At 34.2% G+C, this 19484-nt stretch overlaps 2 protein-coding genes across 14 annotated transcripts in view; both read left to right on the plus strand.

Annotated features, from left to right (window-relative positions):
* Positions 1-2546: 2546 nt before the first annotated feature.
* Positions 2547-5638, plus strand: LOC147799427 (uncharacterized). The gene is made up of 6 exons (XM_087135554.1): positions 2547-2686; positions 3296-3409; positions 3674-3787; positions 4397-4510; positions 4774-4887; positions 5628-5638. Exons 1-6 carry the CDS (start codon positions 2602-2604, stop codon positions 5636-5638), a joined length of 552 nt encoding a protein of 183 aa, XP_086991680.1. The 5' UTR covers positions 2547-2601.
* A 182-nt stretch (positions 5639-5820) lies between these two features.
* Positions 5821-19484, plus strand: part of LOC110974022 (uncharacterized) — a 34138-nt gene continuing 20474 nt past the window's right edge. For 2 of the 13 annotated variants that reach the window (XM_087136399.1, XM_087136403.1), the window contains exons 1-12: positions 6199-6331; positions 6598-6711; positions 6941-7054; positions 7318-7431; positions 8042-8155; positions 8419-8532; positions 9866-9979; positions 13445-13558; positions 14168-14281; positions 15956-16069; positions 16679-16792; positions 18884-18997. In XM_087136399.1, coding sequence (XP_086992525.1) covers positions 6247-6331; positions 6598-6711; positions 6941-7054; positions 7318-7431; positions 8042-8155; positions 8419-8532; positions 9866-9979; positions 13445-13558; positions 14168-14281; positions 15956-16069; positions 16679-16792; positions 18884-18997 — 1339 coding nt within the window. In that variant the 5' untranslated portion in view covers positions 6199-6246. Of the gene's footprint in view, positions 5954-6198; positions 6332-6597; positions 6712-6940; positions 7055-7317; positions 7432-8041; positions 8156-8418; positions 8533-9141; positions 9256-9865; positions 9980-12376; positions 12491-12762; positions 12873-13444; positions 13559-14167; positions 14282-15272; positions 15384-15955; positions 16070-16678; positions 16793-18883; positions 18998-19484 lie in introns of those variants that run through there. The other 11 variants (XM_087136400.1, XM_087136401.1, XM_087136404.1 and 8 more) reach the window with 11 other exon arrangements.

A 19484-nucleotide genomic window follows, 5' to 3' on the forward strand; every position in this document is an offset into this window, starting at 1 on the left:
ATCAAATTCATTAGGAGGTTGGATCGAAATAATTATTGTCATCTTTGTTTTGTTTCAAGACATTGATGATTGCAATCCGGACCCTTGCATGAATGGAGGAATGTGTTTTGATGGTGTCAATAACTACACATGCACATGTGCACCTGGATACACTGATACCAACTGTACAACAGGTAAGTTTTCTATTATTAATGAGAAAACACTCCAAGAATCAATTTCTGTGACGGAGATTGGATAGGTATCTTTCGTTGCCTTCTTGTAATATTCGTACATTTTTGTTTTCAGGAGGATATCTGTTTAACATATAGTCTCTAAACGTTGATTCAAAAAAGTTGCTCCGAACATCCATTTTCGGACATGAGTTTTATTTTGTTGACTTTTCTCAAATCCTTTAGGAGGTTGGATCGAAATAATTATTGTCATCTTTGTTTTGTTTCAAGACATTGATGATTGCGATCCGGACCCTTGCATGAATGGAGGAATGTGTTTTGATGGTGTCAATAACTACACATGCGAATGTGCACCTGGATACACTGATACCAACTGTACAACAGGTAAGTTTTCTATTATTAATGAGAAAACAATTCAAGAATCAATTTCATTGACATTAATTGGATAGGTATCTTTCATTGCCTTTTTGTGATATTTGTATTTTTGTTTTATGGAGGATATCTGTTTAACATATAATCTCTAAACGTTGATTCAAAAAGTTGCCCCGAACATCATCAAATTCATTAGGAGGTTGGATCGAAATAATTATTGTCATCTTTGTTTTGTTTCAAGACATAGATGATTGCGATCCGGACCCTTGCATGAATGGAGGAATGTGTTTTGATGGTGTCAATAACTACACATGCGAATGTGCACCTGGATACACTGATACCAACTGTACAACAGGTAAGTTTTCTATTATTAATGAGAAAACAATCCAAGTGTCAATTTCTTTGACGGAGATTGGATTGGTATCTTTCATTGCCTTCTTGTAATATTTGTACATTTTGTTTTCAGGAAGATATCTGTTTAACATATAGTATCTAAACGTTGATTCAAAAAAGTTGCTCCGAACATCCATTTTCGGACATGAGTTTTATTTTGTTGACTTTTCTCAAATTCATCAGGAGGTTGGATCGAAATAATTATTGTCCTCTTTGTTTTGTTTCAAGACATTGATGATTGCGATCCGGACCCTTGCATGAATGGAGGAATGTGTTTTGATGGTGTCAATAACTACACATGCGAATGTGCACCTGGATACACTGATACCAACTGTACAACAGGTAAGTTTTCTATTAATAATGAGAAAACAATTCAAGAATCAATTTCTTTGACGTAGATTGGATAGGTATCTTTCATTGCCTTCTTGTGATATTTGTATTTTTGTTTTATGGAGGATATCTGTTTAACATAAAGTCTCTAAACGTTGATTCAAAAAGTTGCCCCGAACATCATCAAATTCATTAGGAGGTTGGATCGAAATAATCATTGTCATCTTTGTTTTGTTTCAAGACATTGATGATTGCGATCCGGACCCTTGCATGAACGGAGGAATGTGTTTTGATGGTGTCAATAACTACACATGCGAATGTGCACCTGGATACACTGATACCAACTGTACAACAGGTAAGTTTTCTATTATTAATGAGAAAACAATTCAAGAATCAATTTCATTGACAAAGATTGGATAGCTATCTTTCATTGCCTTTTTGTGATATTTGTATTTTTGTTTTATGGAGGATATCTGTTTAACATATAATCTCTAAACGTTGATTCAAAAAGTTGCCCCGAACATCATCAAATTCATTAGGAGGTTGGATCGAAATAAATATTGTCATCTTTGTTTTGTTTCAAGACATTGATGATTGCGATCCGGACCCTTGCATGAATGGAGGAATGTGTTTTGATGGTGTCAATAACTACACATGCGAATGTGCACCTGGATACACTGAAACCAACTGTACAACAGGTAAGTTTTCTATTAATAATGAGAAAACAATTCAAGAATCAATTTCTTTGACGTAGATTGGATAGGTATCTTTCATTGCCTTCTTGTGATATTTGTATTTTTGTTTTATGGAGGATATCTGTTTAACATAAAGTCTCTAAACGTTGATTCAAAAAGTTGCCCCGAACATCATCAAATTCATTAGGAGGTTCGATCGAAATAATCATTGTCATCTTTGTTTTGTTTCAAGACATTGATGATTGCGATCCGGACCCTTGCATGAACGGAGGAATGTGTTTTGATGGTGTCAATAACTACACATGCACATGTGCACCTGGATACACTGATACCAACTGTACAACAGGTAAGTTTTCTATTATTAATGAGAAAACACTCCAAGAATCAATTTCTTTGACAGAGATTGAATGGGTATCTTTCGTTGCCTTCTTGTAATATTTGTACATTTTGTTTTCAGGAAGATATCTGTTTAACATATAGTATCTAAACGTTAATTCAAAAAAGTTGCTCCGAACATCCATTTTCGGACATGAGTTTTATTTTGTTGACTTTTCTCAAATTCATCAGGAGGTTGGATCGAAATAATTATTGTCCTCTTTGTTTTGTTTCAAGACATTGATGATTGCGATCCGGACCCTTGCATGAATGGAGGAATGTGTTTTGATGGTGTCAATAACTACACATGCACATGTGCACCTGGATACACTGATACCAACTGTACAACAGGTAAGTTTTCTATTATTAATGAGAAAACACTCCAAGAATCAATTTCTTTGACAGAGATTGAATAGGTATCTTTCGTTGCCTTCTTGTAATATTTGTACATTTTGTTTTCAGGAAGATATCTGTTTAACATATAGTATCTAAACGTTAATTCAAAAAAGTTGCTCCGAACATCCATTTTCGGACATGAGTTTTATTTTGTTGACTTTTCTCAAATTCATCAGGAGGTTGGATCGAAATAATTATTGTCCTCTTTGTTTTGTTTCAAGACATTGATGATTGCGATCCGGACCCTTGCATGAATGGAGGAATGTGTTTTGATGGTGTCAATAACTACACATGCGAATGTGCACCTGGATACACTGATACCAACTGTACAACAGGTACGTTTTCTATTATTAATGAGAAAACAATTCAAGAATTAATTTCATTGACGTAGATTGTATTGGTATCTTTCATTGCCTTCTTGTGATATTTGTATTTTTGTTTTATGGAGGATATCTGTTTAACATATAGTCTCTAAACGTTGATTCAAAAAGTTGCCCCGAACATCATCAAATTCATTAGGAGGTTGGATCGAAATAATTATTGTCATCTTTGTTTCGCTTCAAGACATCGATGATTGCGATCCGGACCCTTGCATGAATGGAGGAATGTGTTTTGATGGTGTCAATAACTACACATGTGAATGTGCACCTGGATACACTGATACCAACTGTACAACAGGTAAGTTTTCTATTATTAATGAGAAAAACAATTCAAGAATCAATTTCTTTGACGTAGATTGTATTGGTATCTTTCATTGCCTTCTTGTGATATTTGTATTTTTGTTTTATGGAGGATATCTGTTTAACATATAGTCTCTAAACGTTGATTCAAAAAGTTGCCCGAACATCCATTTTCGGACATGAGTTTTATTTTGTTGACTTTTCTCAAATTCATGAGGAGGTTGGATCGAAATAATTATTGTCCTCTTTGTTTTGTTTCTAGACATTGATGATTGCGATCCGGACCCTTGCATGAATGGAGGAATGTGTTTTGATGGTGTCAATAACTACACTTGTGAATGTGCACCTGGATACACTGATACCAACTGTACAATAGGTAAGTTTTTTATTATTAATGAGAAAACAATTCAAGAATCAATTGCATTGACGTAGATTGGATAGGTATCTTTCATTGCCTTCTTGTAATATTTGTAATTTTTTGTTTTCAAGAAGATATCTGTTTAACATATAGTCTCTAAACGTTGATTAAAAAAGTTGCTCTGAACATCCATTTTCGGACATGAGTTTTATTTTGTTGACTTTTTTCAAATTCATCAGGAGGTTGGATCGAAATAATTATTGTCCTCTTTGTTTTGTTTCAAGACATTGATGATTGCGATCCGGACCCTTGCATGAATGGAGGAATGTGTTTTGATGGTGTCAATAACTACACATGCGAATGTGCACCTGGATACACTGATACCAACTGTACAACAGGTACGTTTTCTATTATTAATGAGAAAACAATTCAAGAATTAATTTCATTGACGTAGATTGTATTGGTATCTTTCATTGCCTTCTTGTGATATTTGTATTTTTGTTTTATGGAGGATATCTGTTTAACATATAGTCTCTAAACGTTGATTCAAAAAGTTGCCCCGAACATCATCAAATTCATTAGGAGGTTGGATCGAAATAATTATTGTCATCTTTGTTTCGCTTCAAGACATCGATGATTGCGATCCGGACCCTTGCATGAATGGAGGAATGTGTTTTGATGGTGTCAATAACTACACATGTGAATGTGCACCTGGATACACTGATACCAACTGTACAACAGGTAAGTTTTCTATTATTAATGAGAAAACATTTCAAGAATCAATTTCTTTGACGTAGATTGTATTGGTATCTTTCATTGCCTTCTTGTGATATTTGTATTTTTGTTTTATGGAGGATATCTGTTTAACATATAGTCTCTAAACGTTGATTCAAAAAGTTGCCCGAACATCCATTTTCGGACATGAGTTTTATTTTGTTGACTTTTCTCAAATTCATGAGGAGGTTGGATCGAAATAATTATTGTCATCTTTGTTTTGTTTCTAGACATTGATGATTGCGATCCGGACCCTTGCATGAATGGAGGAATGTGTTTTGATGGTGTCAATAACTACACATGCGAATGTGCACCTGGATACACTGATACCAACTGTACAACAGGTAAGTTTTCTATTATTAATGAGAAAACAATTCAAGAATCAATTTCATTGACAAAGATTGGATAGCTATCTTTCATTGCCTTTTTGTGATATTTGTATTTTTGTTTTATGGAGGATATCTGTTTAACATATAATCTCTAAACGTTGATTCAAAAAGTTGCCCCGAACATCATCAAATTCATTAGGAGGTTGGATCGAAATAAATATTGTCATCTTTGTTTTGTTTCAAGACATTGATGATTGCGATCCGGACCCTTGCATGAATGGAGGAATGTGTTTTGATGGTGTCAATAACTACACATGCGAATGTGCACCTGGATACACTGAAACCAACTGTACAACAGGTAAGTTTTCTATTAATAATGAGAAAACAATTCAAGAATCAATTTCTTTGACGTAGATTGGATAGGTATCTTTCATTGCCTTCTTGTGATATTTGTATTTTTGTTTTATGGAGGATATCTGTTTAACATAAAGTCTCTAAACGTTGATTCAAAAAGTTGCCCCGAACATCATCAAATTCATTAGGAGGTTCGATCGAAATAATCATTGTCATCTTTGTTTTGTTTCAAGACATTGATGATTGCGATCCGGACCCTTGCATGAACGGAGGAATGTGTTTTGATGGTGTCAATAACTACACATGCACATGTGCACTTGGATACACTGATACCAACTGTACAACAGGTAAGTTTTCTATTATTAATGAGAAAACACTCTAAGAATTAATTTCTTTGACAGAGATTGAATAGGTATCTTTCGTTGCCTTCTTGTAATATTTGTACATTTTGTTTTCAGGAAGATATCTGTTTAACATATAGTATCTAAACGTTAATTCAAAAAAGTTGCTCCGAACATCCATTTTCGGACATGAGTTTTATTTTGTTGACTTTTCTCAAATTCATCAGGAGGTTGGATCGAAATAATTATTGTCCTCTTTGTTTTGTTTCAAGACATTGATGATTGCGATCCGGACCCTTGCATGAATGGAGGAATGTGTTTTGATGGTGTCAATAACTACACATGCACATGTGCACCTGGATACACTGATACCAACTGTACAACAGGTAAGTTTTCTATTATTAATGAGAAAACACTCCAAGAATCAATTTCTTTGACAGAGATTGAATAGGTATCTTTCGTTGCCTTCTTGTGATATTTGTATTTTTGTTTTATGGAGGATATCTGTTTAACATATAGTCTCTAAACGTTGATTCAAAAAGTTGCTCCGAGTATCCATTTTCGGACATGTGTTTTATTTTGTTGACTTTTCTCAAATTCATTAGGATGTTGGATCGAAATAATTATTGTCATCTTTGTTTTGTTTCAAGACATTGATGATTGCGATCCGGACCCTTGCATGAATGGAGGAATGTGTTTTGATGGTGTCAATAACTACACATGCACATGTGCACCTGGATACACTGACACCAAATGTACAACAGGTAAGTTTGCTATTATTAATGAGAAAACACTCCAAGAATCAATTGCATTGACGTAGATTGGATAGGTATCTTTCATTGCCTTCTTGTAATATTTGTAATTTTTTGTTTTGAGGAAGATATCTGTTTAACATATAGTCTCTAAACGTTGATTAAAAAAGTTGCTCCAAACATCCATTTTCGCACATGTGTTTTATTTTGTTGACTTTGCTCAAATTCATTAGGAGGTTGGATCGAAATAATTATTGTCATCTTTGTTTTGTTTCAAGACATTGATGATTGCGATCCGGACCCTTGCATGAATGGAGGAATGTGTTTTGATGGAGTCAATAACTACACATGCACATGTGCACCTGGATACACTGATACCAACTGTACTACAGGTAAGCTTTCTATCATTAATGAGAAAACAATTCAAGAATCAATTGCATTGACGTAGATTGGATAGGTATCTTTCATTGCCTTCTTGTGATATTTGTATTTTTGTTTTATGGAGGATATCTGTTTAACATATAGTCTCTAAACGTTGATTCAAAAAGTTGCCCCGAACATCATCAAATTCATTAGGAGGTTGGATCGAAATAATTATTGTCATCTTTGTTTCGCTTCAAGACATCGATGATTGCGATCCGGACCCTTGCATGAATGGAGGAATGTGTTTTGATGGTGTCAATAACTACACATGTGAATGTGCACCTGGATACACTGATACCAACTGTACAACAGGTAAGTTTTCTATTATTAATGAGAAAACATTTCAAGAATCAATTTCTTTGACGTAGATTGTATTGGTATCTTTCATTGCCTTCTTGTGATATTTGTATTTTTGTTTTATGGAGGATATCTGTTTAACATATAGTCTCTAAACGTTGATTCAAAAAGTTGCCCGAACATCCATTTTCGGACATGAGTTTTATTTTGTTGACTTTTCTCAAATTCATGAGGAGGTTGGATCGAAATAATTATTGTCATCTTTGTTTTGTTTCTAGACATTGATGATTGCGATCCGGACCCTTGCATGAATGGAGGAATGTGTTTTGATGGTGTCAATAACTACACTTGTGAATGTGCACCTGGATACACTGATACCAACTGTACAATAGGTAAGTTTTTTATTATTAATGAGAAAACAATTCAAGAATCAATTGCATTGACGTAGATTGGATAGGTATCTTTCATTGCCTTCTTGTAATATTTGTAATTTTTTTGTTTTCAGGAAGATATCTGTTTAACATATAGTCTCTAAATGTTGATTCAAAAAGTTGCTCCGAACATCCATTTTCGGACATGAGTTTTATTTTGTTGACTTTTTTCAAATTCATCAGGAGGTTGGATCGAAATAATTATTGTCCTCTTTGTTTTGTTTCAAGACATTGATGATTGCGATCCGGACCCTTGCATGAATGGAGGAATGTGTTTTGATGGTGTCAATAACTACACATGCGAATGTGCACCTGGATACACTGATACCAACTGTACAACAGGTACGTTTTCTATTATTAATGAGAAAACAATTCAAGAATTAATTTCATTGACGTAGATTGTATTGGTATCTTTCATTGCCTTCTTGTGATATTTGTATTTTTGTTTTATGGAGGATATCTGTTTAACATATAGTCTCTAAACGTTGATTCAAAAAGTTGCCCCGAACATCATCAAATTCATTAGGAGGTTGGATCGAAATAATTATTGTCATCTTTGTTTCGCTTCAAGACATCGATGATTGCGATCCGGACCCTTGCATGAATGGAGGAATGTGTTTTGATGGTGTCAATAACTACACATGTGAATGTGCACCTGGATACACTGATACCAACTGTACAACAGGTAAGTTTTCTATTATTAATGAGAAAACATTTCAAGAATCAATTTCTTTGACGTAGATTGTATTGGTATCTTTCATTGCCTTCTTGTGATATTTGTATTTTTGTTTTATGGAGGATATCTGTTTAACATATAGTCTCTAAACGTTGATTCAAAAAGTTGCCCGAACATCCATTTTCGGACATGAGTTTTATTTTGTTGACTTTTCTCAAATTCATGAGGAGGTTGGATCGAAATAATTATTGTCATCTTTGTTTTGTTTCTAGACATTGATGATTGCGATCCGGACCCTTGCATGAATGGAGGAATGTGTTTTGATGGTGTCAATAACTACACTTGTGAATGTGCACCTGGATACACTGATACCAACTGTACAATAGGTAAGTTTTTTATTATTAATGAGAAAACAATTCAAGAATCAATTGCATTGACGTAGATTGGATAGGTATCTTTCATTGCCTTCTTGTAATATTTGTAATTTTTTGTTTTCAGGAAGATATCTGTTTAACATATAGTCTCTAAATGTTGATTCAAAAAGTTGCTCCGAGCATCCATTTTCGGACATGAGTTTTATTTGGTTGACTTTTCTCAAATCCATTAGGAGGTTGGATCGAAATAATTATTGTCATCTTTGTTTTGTTTCAAGACATTGATGATTGCGATCCGGACCCTTGCATAAATGGAGGAATGTGTTTTGATGGTGTCAATAACTACACATGCGAATGTGCACCTGGATACACTGATACCAACTGTACAACAGGTAAGTTTTCTATTATTAATGAGAAAACAATTCAAGAATCAATTTCATTGACGGAGATTGTATTGGTATCTTTCATTGCCTTCTTGTGATATTTGTATTTTTGTTTTATGGAGGATATCTGTTTAACATATAGTCTCTAAACGTTGATTCAAAAAGTTGCCCCGAACATCATCAAATTCATTAGGAGGTTGGATCGAAATAATTATTGTCATCTTTGTTTTGTTTCAAGACATTGATGATTGCGATCCGGACCCTTGCATGAATGGAGGAATGTGTTTTGATGGTGTCAATAACTACACATGCACATGTGCACCTGGATACACTGATACCAACTGTACAACAGGTAAGTTTTCTATTATTAATGAGAAAACACTCCAAGAATCAATTTCTGTGACGGAGATTGGATAGGTATCTTTCGTTGCCTTCTTGTAATATTCGTACATTTTTGTTTTCAGGAGGATATCTGTTTAACATATAGTATCTAAACGTTGATTCAAAAAAGTTGCTCCGAACATCCATTTTCGGACATGAGTTTTATTTTGTTGACTTTTCTCAAATCCTTTAGGAGGTTGGATCGAAATAATTATTGTCATCTTTGTTTTGTTTCAAGACATTGATGATTGCGATCCGGACCCTTGCATGAATGGAGGAATGTGTTTTGATGGTGTCAATAACTACACATGCGAATGTGCACCTGGATACACTGATACCAACTGTACAACAGGTACGTTTTCTATTATTAATGAGAAAACAATTCAAGAATTAATTTCATTGACGTAGATTGTATTGGTATCTTTCATTGCCTTCTTGTGATATTTGTATTTTTGTTTTATGGAGGATATCTGTTTAACATATAGTCTCTAAACGTTGATTCAAAAAGTTGCCCCGAACATCATCAAATTCATTAGGAGGTTGGATCGAAATAATTATTGTCATCTTTGTTTCGCTTCAAGACATCGATGATTGCGATCCGGACCCTTGCATGAATGGAGGAATGTGTTTTGATGGTGTCAATAACTACACATGTGAATGTGCACCTGGATACACTGATACCAACTGTACAACAGGTAAGTTTTCTATTATTAATGAGAAAACATTTCAAGAATCAATTTCTTTGACGTAGATTGTCATTGGTATCTTTCATTGCCTTCTTGTGATATTTGTATTTTTGTTTTATGGAGGATATCTGTTTAACATATAGTCTCTAAACGTTGATTCAAAAAGTTGCCCCGAACATCATCAAATTCATTAGGAGGTTGGATCGAAATAATTATTGTCATCTTTGTTTTGTTTCAAGACATTGATGATTGCAATCCGGACCCTTGCATGAATGGAGGAATGTGTTTTGATGGTGTCAATAACTACACATGCACATGTGCACCTGGATACACTGATACCAACTGTACAACAGGTAAGTTTTCTATTATTAATGAGAAAACACTCCAAGAATCAATTTCTGTGACGGAGATTGGATAGGTATCTTTCGTTGCCTTCTTGTAATATTCGTACATTTTTGTTTTCAGGAGGATATCTGTTTAACATATAGTATCTAAACGTTGATTCAAAAAAGTTGCTCCGAACATCCATTTTCGGACATGAGTTTTATTTTGTTGACTTTTCTCAAATCCTTTAGGAGGTTGGATCGAAATAATTATTGTCATCTTTGTTTTGTTTCAAGACATTGATGATTGCGATCCGGACCCTTGCATGAATGGAGGAATGTGTTTTGATGGTGTCAATAACTACACATGCGAATGTGCACCTGGATACACTGATACCAACTGTACAACAGGTAAGTTTTCTATTATTAATGAGAAAACAATTCAAGAATCAATTTCATTGACATTAATTGGATAGGTATCTTTCATTGCCTTTTTGTGATATTTGTATTTTTGTTTTATGGAGGATATCTGTTTAACATATAATCTCTAAACGTTGATTCAAAAAGTTGCCCCGAACATCATCAAATTCATTAGGAGGTTGGATCGAAATAATTATTGTCATCTTTGTTTTGTTTCAAGACATAGATGATTGCGATCCGGACCCTTGCATGAATGGAGGAATGTGTTTTGATGGTGTCAATAACTACACATGCGAATGTGCACCTGGATACACTGATACCAACTGTACAACAGGTAAGTTTTCTATTATTAATGAGAAAACACTCCAAGTGTCAATTTCTTTGACGGAGATTGGATTGGTATCTTTCATTGCCTTCTTGTAATATTTGTACATTTTGTTTTCAGGAAGATATCTGTTTAACATATAGTATCTAAACGTTGATTCAAAAAAGTTGCTCCGAACATCCATTTTCGGACATGAGTTTTATTTTGTTGACTTTTCTCAAATTCATCAGGAGGTTGGATCGAAATAATTATTGTCCTCTTTGTTTTGTTTCAAGACATTGATGATTGCGATCCGGACCCTTGCATGAATGGAGGAATGTGTTTTGATGGTGTCAATAACTACACATGCGAATGTGCACCTGGATACACTGATACCAACTGTACAACAGGTACGTTTTCTATTATTAATGAGAAAACAATTCAAGAATTAATTTCATTGACGTAGATTGTATTGGTATCTTTCAATGCCTTCTTGTGATATTTGTATTTTTGTTTTATGGAGGATATCTGTTTAACATATAATCTCTAAACGTTGATTCAAAAAGTTGCCCCGAACATCATCAAATTCATTAGGAGGTTGGATCGAAATAATTATTGTCATCTTTGTTTTGTTTCCAGACATTGATGATTGCGATCCGGACCCTTGCATGAATGGAGGAATGTGTTTTGATGGTGTCAATAACTACACATGCGAATGTGCACCTGGATACACTGATACCAACTGTACAACAGGTAAGTTTTCTATTATTAATGAGAAAACAATTCAAGAATCAATTTCCTTGACGTAGATTGGATAGGTATCTTTCATTGCCTTCTTGTGATATTTGTATTTTTGTTTTATGGAGGATATCTGTTTAACATATAATCTCTAAACGTTGATTCAAACAGTTGCCCCGAACATCATCAAATTCATCAGGAGGTTGGATCGAAATAATTATTGTCATCTTTGTTTTGTTTCAAGACATTGATGATTGCGATCCGGACCCTTGCATGAATGGAGGAATGTGTTTTGATGGTGTCAATAACTACACATGCGAATGTGCACCTGGATACACTGATACCAACTGTACAACAGGTAAGTTTTCTATTATTAATGAGAAAACATTTCAAGAATCAATTGCATTGACGTAGATTGTATTGGTATCTTTCATTGGCTTCTTGTGATATTTGTATTTTTGTTTTATGGAGGATATCTGTTTAACATATAGTCTCTAAACGTTGATTCAAAAAGTTGCCCGAACATCCATTTTCGGACATGAGTTTTATTTTGTTGACTTTTCTCAAATTCATGAGGAGGTTGGATCGAAATAATTATTGTCATCTTTGTTTTGTTTCAAGACATTGATGATTGCGATCCGGACCCTTGCATGAATGGAGGAATGTGTTTTGATGGTGTCAATAACTACACTTGTGAATGTGCACCTGGATACACTGATACCAACTGTACAATAGGTAAGTTTTTTTATTATTAATGAGAAAACAATTCAAGAATCAATTGCATTGACGTAGATTGGATAGGTATCTTTCATTGCCTTCTTGTAATATTTGTAATTTTTTTGTTTTCAGGAAGATATCTGTTTAACATATAGTCTCTAAATGTTGATTCAAAAAGTTGCTCCGAGCATCCATTTTCGGACATGAGTTTTATTTTGTTGACTTTTCTCAAATCCATTAGGAGGTTGGATCGAAATAATTATTGTCATCTTTGTTTTGTTTCAAGACATTGATGATTGCGATCCGGACCCTTGCATGAATGGAGGAATGTGTTTTGATGGTGTCAATAACTACACATGCAAATGTGCACCTGGATACACTGATACCAACTGTACAACAGGTAAGTTTTCTATTATTAATGAGAAAACAATTCAAGAATCAATTTCATTGACAAAGATTGGATAGCTATCTTTCATTGCCTTTTTGTGATATTTGTATTTTTGTTTTATGGAGGATATCTGTTTAACATATAATCTCTAAACGTTGATTCAAAAAGTTGCCCCGAACATCATCAAATTCATTAGGAGGTTGGATCGAAATAATTATTGTCATCTTTGTTTTGTTTCAAGACATTGATGATTGCGATCCGGACCCTTGCATGAATGGAGGAATGTGTTTTGATGGTGTCAATAACTACACATGCGAATGTGCACCTGGATACACTGATACCAACTGTACAACAGGTAAGTTTTCTATTAATAATGAGAAAACAATTCAAGAATCAATTTCCTTGACGTAGATTGGATAGGTATCTTTCATTGCCTTCTTGTGATATTTGTATTTTTGTTTTATGGAGGATATCTGTTTAACATATAGTCTCCAAACGTTGATTCAAAAAGTTGCCCCGAACATCATCAAATTCATTAGGAGGTTCGATCGAAATAATCATTGTCATCTTTGTTTTGTTTCAAGACATTGATGATTGCGATCCGGACCCTTGCATGAACGGAGGAATGTGTTTTGATGGTGTCAATAACTACACATGCACATGTGCACCTGGATACACTGATACCAACTGTACAACAGGTAAGTTTTCTATTATTAATGAGAAAACACTCCAAGAATCAATTTCTTTGACAGAGATTGAATAGGTATCTTTCGTTGCCTTCTTGTAATATTTGTACATTTTGTTTTCAGGAAGATATCTGTTTAACATATAGTATCTAAACGTTAATTCAAAAAAGTTGCTCCGAACATCCATTTTCGGACATGAGTTTTATTTTGTTGACTTTTCTCAAATTCATCAGGAGGTTGGATCGAAATAATTATTGTCCTCTTTGTTTTGTTTCAAGACATTGATGATTGCGATCCGGACCCTTGCATGAATGGAGGAATGTGTTTTGATGGTGTCAATAACTACACATGCGAATGTGCACCTGGATACACTGATACCAACTGTACAACAGGTACGTTGTCTATTATTAATGAGAAAACAATTCAAGAATTAATTTCATTGACGTAGATTGTATTGGTATCTTTCATTGCCTTCTTGTGATATTTGTATTTTTGTTTTATGGAGGATATCTGTTTAACATATAGTCTCTAAACGTTGATTCAAAAAGTTGCCCCGAACATCATCAAATTCATTAGGAGGTTGGATCGAAATAATTATTGTCATCTTTGTTTTGTTTCAAGACATCGATGATTGCGATCCGGACCCTTGCATGAATGGAGGAATGTGTTTTGATGGTGTCAATAACTACACATGTGAATGTGCACCTGGATACACTGATACCAACTGTACAACAGGTAAGTTTTCTATTATTAATGAGAAAACAATTCAAGAATTAATTTCATTGACGTAGATTGTATTGGTATCTTTCATTGCCTTCTTGTGATATTTGTATTTTTGTTTTATGGAGGATATCTGTTTAACATATAGTCTCTAAACGTTGATTCAAACAGTTGCCCCGAACATCATCAAATTCATCAGGAGGTTGGATCGAAATAATTATTGTCATCTTTGTTTTGTTTCAAGACATTGATGATTGCGATCCGGACCCTTGCATGAATGGAGGAATGTGTTTTGATGGTGTCAATAACTACACATGCGAATGTGCACCTGGATACACTGATACCAACTGTACAACAGGTAAGTTTTCTATTATTAATGAGAAAACATTTCAAGAATCAATTGCATTGACGTAGATTGTATTGGTATCTTTCATTGGCTTCTTGTGATATTTGTATTTTTGTTTTATGGAGGATATCTGTTTAACATATAGTCTCTAAACGTTGATTCAAAAAGTTGCCCGAACATCCATTTTCGGACATGAGTTTTATTTTGTTGACTTTTCTCAAATTCATGAGGAGGTTGGATCGAAATAATTATTGTCATCTTTGTTTTGTTTCAAGACATTGATGATTGCGATCCGGACCCTTGCATGAATGGAGGAATGTGTTTTGATGGTGTCAATAACTACACTTGTGAATGTGCACCTGGATACACTGATACCAACTGTACAATAGGTAAGTTTTTTTATTATTAATGAGAAAACAATTCAAGAATCAATTGCATTGACGTAGATTGGATAGGTATCTTTCATTGCCTTCTTGTAATATTTGTAATTTTTTTGTTTTCAGGAAGATATCTGTTTAACATATAGTCTCTAAATGTTGATTCAAAAAGTTGCTCCGAGCATCCATTTTCGGACATGAGTTTTATTTTGTTGACTTTTCTCAAATCCATTAGGAGGTTGGATCGAAATAATTATTGTCATCTTTGTTTTGTTTCAAGACATTGATGATTGCGATCCGGACCCTTGCATGAATGGAGGAATGTGTTTTGATGGTGTCAATAACTACACATGCACATGTGCACCTGGATACACTGATACCAACTGTACAACAGGTAAGTTTTCTATTATTAATGAGAAAACAATTCAAGAATCAATTGCATTGACGTAGATTGGATAGGTATCTTTCATTGCCTTCTTGTGATATTTGTATTTTTGTTTTATGGAGGATATCTGTTTAACATATAATCTCTAAACGTTGATTCAAAAAGTTGCCCCGAACATCATCAAATTCATTAGGAGGTTGGATCGAAATAATTATTGTCATCTTTGTTTTGTTTCAAGACATTGATGATTGCGATCCGGACCCTTGCATGAATGGAGGAATGTGTTTTGATGGTGTCAATAACTACACATGCGAATGTGCACCTGGATACACTGATACCAACTGTACAACAGGTAAGTTTTCTATTATTAATGAGAAAACAATTCAAGAATCAATTGCATTGACGTAGATTGAATAGGTATCTTTCATTGCCTTCTTGTGATATTTGTATTTTTGTTTTATGGAGGATATCTGTTTAACATATAGTCTCTAAACGTTGATTCAAAAAGTTGCCCCGAACATCATCAAATTCATTAGGAGGTTCGATCGAAATAATCATTGTCATCTTTGTTTTGTTTCAAGACATTGATGATTGCGATCCGGACCCTTGCATGAACGGAGGAATGTGTTTTGATGGTGTCAATAACTACACATGCACATGTGCACCTGGATACACTGATACCAACTGTACAACAGGTAAGTTTTCTATTATTAATGAGAAAACACTCCAAGAATCAATTTCTTTGACAGAGATTGAATAGGTATCTTTCGTTGCCTTCTTGTAATATTTGTACATTTTGTTTTCAGGAAGATATCTGTTTAACATATAGTATCTAAACGTTAATTCAAAAAAGTTGCTCCGAACATCCATTTTCGGACATGAGTTTTATTTTGTTGACTTTTCTCAAATTCATCAGGAGGTTGGATCGAAATAATTATTGTCCTCTTTGTTTTGTTTCAAGACATTGATGATTGCGATCCGGACCCTTGCATGAATGGAGGAATGTGTTTTGATGGTGTCAATAACTACACATGCGAATGTGCACCTGGATACACTGATACCAACTGTACAACAGGTACGTTGTCTATTATTAATGAGAAAACAATTCAAGAATTAATTTCATTGACGTAGATTGTATTGGTATCTTTCATTGCCTTCTTGTGATATTTGTATTTTTGTTTTATGGAGGATATCTGTTTAACATATAGTCTCTAAACGTTGATTCAAAAAGTTGCCCCGAACATCATCAAATTCATTAGGAGGTTGGATCGAAATAATTATTGTCATCTTTGTTTCGCTTCAAGACATCGATGATTGCGATCCGGACCCTTGCATGAATGGAGGAATGTGTTTTGATGGTGTCAATAACTACACATGTGAATGTGCACCTGGATACACTGATACCAACTGTACAACAGGTAAGTTTTCTATTATTAATGAGAAAACATTTCAAGAATCAATTTCTTTGACGTAGATTGTATTGGTATCTTTCATTGCCTTCTTGTGATATTTGTATTTTTGTTTTATGGAGGATATCTGTTTAACATATAGTCTCTAAACGTTGATTCAAAAAGTTGCCCGAACATCCATTTTCGGACATGAGTTTTATTTTGTTGACTTTTCTCAAATTCATGAGGAGGTTGGATCGAAATAATTATTGTCATCTTTGTTTTGTTTCTAGACATTGATGATTGCGATCCGGACCCTTGCATGAATGGAGGAATGTGTTTTGATGGTGTCAATAACTACACTTGTGAATGTGCACCTGGATACACTGATACCAACTGTACAATAGGTAAGTTTTTTATTATTAATGAGAAAACAATTCAAGAATCAATTGCATTGACGTAGATTGGATAGGTATCTTTCATTGCCTTCTTGTAATATTTGTAATTTTTTTGTTTTCAGGAAGATATCTGTTTAACATATAGTCTCTAAATGTTGATTCAAAAAGTTGCTCCGAGCATCCATTTTCGGACATGAGTTTTAATATGTTGACTTTTCTCAAATCCATTAGGAGGTTGGATCGAAATAATTGTTGTCATCTTTGTTTTGTTTCAAGACATTGATGATTGCGATCCGGACCCTTGCATGAATGGAGGAATGTGTTTTGATGGTGTCAATAACTACACATGCGAATGTGCACCTGGATACACTGATACCAACTGTACAACAGGTAAGTTTTCTATTATTAATGAGAAAACAATTCAAGAATCAATTTCATTGACATAGATTGGATAGGTATCTTTCATTGCCTTTTTGTGATATTTGTATTTTTGTTTTATGGAGGATATCTGTTTAACATATAATCTCTAAACGTTGATTCAAAAAGTTGCCCCGAACATCATCAAATTCATTAGGAGGTTGGATCGAAATAATTATTGTCATCTTTGTTTCGCTTCAAGACATAGATGATTGCGATCCGGACCCTTGCATGAATGGAGGAATGTGTTTTGATGGTGTTAATAACTACACATGCGAATGTGCACCTGGATACACTGATACCAACTGTACAACAGGTAAGTTTTCTATTATTAATGAGAAAACACTCCAAGTGTCAATTTCTTTGACGGAGATTGGATTGGTATCTTTCATTGCCTTCTTGTAATATTTGTAATTTTTTTGTTTTCAGGAAGATATCTGTTTAACATATAGTCTCTAAATGTTGATTCAAAAAGTTGCTCCGAGCATCCATTTTCGGACATGAGTTTTATTTTGTTGACTTTTCTCAAATCCATTAGGAGGTTGGATCGAAATAATTATTGTCATCTTTGTTTTGTTTCAAGACATTGATGATTGCGATCCGGACCCTTGCATGAATGGAGGAATGTGTTTTGATGGTGTCAATAACTACACATGCGAATGTGCACCTGGATACACTGATACCAACTGTACAACAGGTAAGTTTTCTATTATTAATGAGAAAACACTCCAAGAATCAATTTCTTTGACGGAGATTGGAGAGGTATCTTTCGTTGCCTTCTTGTAATATTTGTACATTTTGTTTTCAGGAAGATATCTGTTTAACATATAGTATCTAAACGTTGATTCAAAAAAGTTGCTCCGAACATCCATTTTCGGACATGAGTTTTATTTTGTTGACTTTTCTCAAATTCATCAGGAGGTTGGATCGAAATAATTATTGTCCTCTTTGTTTTGTTTCAAGACATTGATGATTGCGATCCGGACCCTTGCATGAATGGAGGAATGTGTTTTGATGGTGTCAATAACTACACATGCGAATGTGCACCTGGATACACTGATACCAACTGTACAACAGGTACGTTTTCTATTATTAATGAGAAAACAATTCAAGAATTAATTTCATTGACGTAAATTGTATTGGTATCTTTCATTGCCTTCTTGTGATATTTGTATTTTTGTTTTATGGAGGATATCTGTTTAACATATAGTCTCTAAACGTTGATTCAAAAAGTTGCCCCGAACATCATCAAATTCATTAGGAGGTTGGATCGAAATAATTATTGTCATCTTTGTTTCGCTTCAAGACATCGATGATTGCGATCCGGACCCTTGCATGAATGGAGGAATGTGTTTTGATGGTGTCAATAACTACACATGTGAATGTGCACCTGGATACACTGATACCAACTGTACAACAGGTAAGTTTTCTATTATTAATGAGAAAACATTTCAAGAATCAATTGCATTGACGTAGATTGTATTGGTATCTTTCATTGCCTGCTTGTGATATTTGTATTTTTGTTTTATGGAGGATATCTGTTTAACATATAGTCTCTAAACGTTGATTCAAAAAGTTGCCCGAACATCCATTTTCGGACATGAGTTTTATTTTGAAGACTTTTCTCAAATTCATGAGGAGGTTGGATCGAAATAATTATTGTCATCTTTGTTTTGTTTCAAGACATTGATGATTGCGATCCGGACCCTTGCATGAATGGAGGAATGTGTTTTGATGGTGTCAATAACTACACTTGTGAATGTGCACCTGGATACACTGATACCAACTGTACAATAGGTAAGTTTTTTATTATTAATGAGAAAACAATTCAAGAATCAATTGCATTGACGTAGATTGGATAGGTATCTTTCATTGCCTTCTTGTAATATTTGTACATTTTGTTTTCA

The sequence above is a fragment of the Acanthaster planci genome, linkage group LG04 (genome assembly GCF_054643075.1).
Source record: "Acanthaster planci isolate LZ-2023a linkage group LG04, COTS_SCS, whole genome shotgun sequence".
NCBI lineage: Eukaryota > Metazoa > Echinodermata > Asteroidea > Valvatida > Acanthasteridae > Acanthaster > Acanthaster planci.

What these genes read in the sequence shown, in the direction of transcription:
- LOC147799427 (XM_087135554.1), top strand. Translation starts at nt 2,602, where the DNA reads ATGAATGGAGGAATGTGTTTTGATGGTGTCAATAACTACACATGCACA. An exon ending in TGATACCAACTGTACAACAG is followed by an intron (nt 2,687 to 3,295) that starts GTAAGTTTTCTA and finishes TTTCGCTTCAAG; the next exon opens with ACATCGATGATTGCGATCCG. An exon ending in TGATACCAACTGTACAATAG is followed by an intron (nt 3,788 to 4,396) that starts GTAAGTTTTTTA and finishes TTTCGCTTCAAG; the next exon opens with ACATCGATGATTGCGATCCG.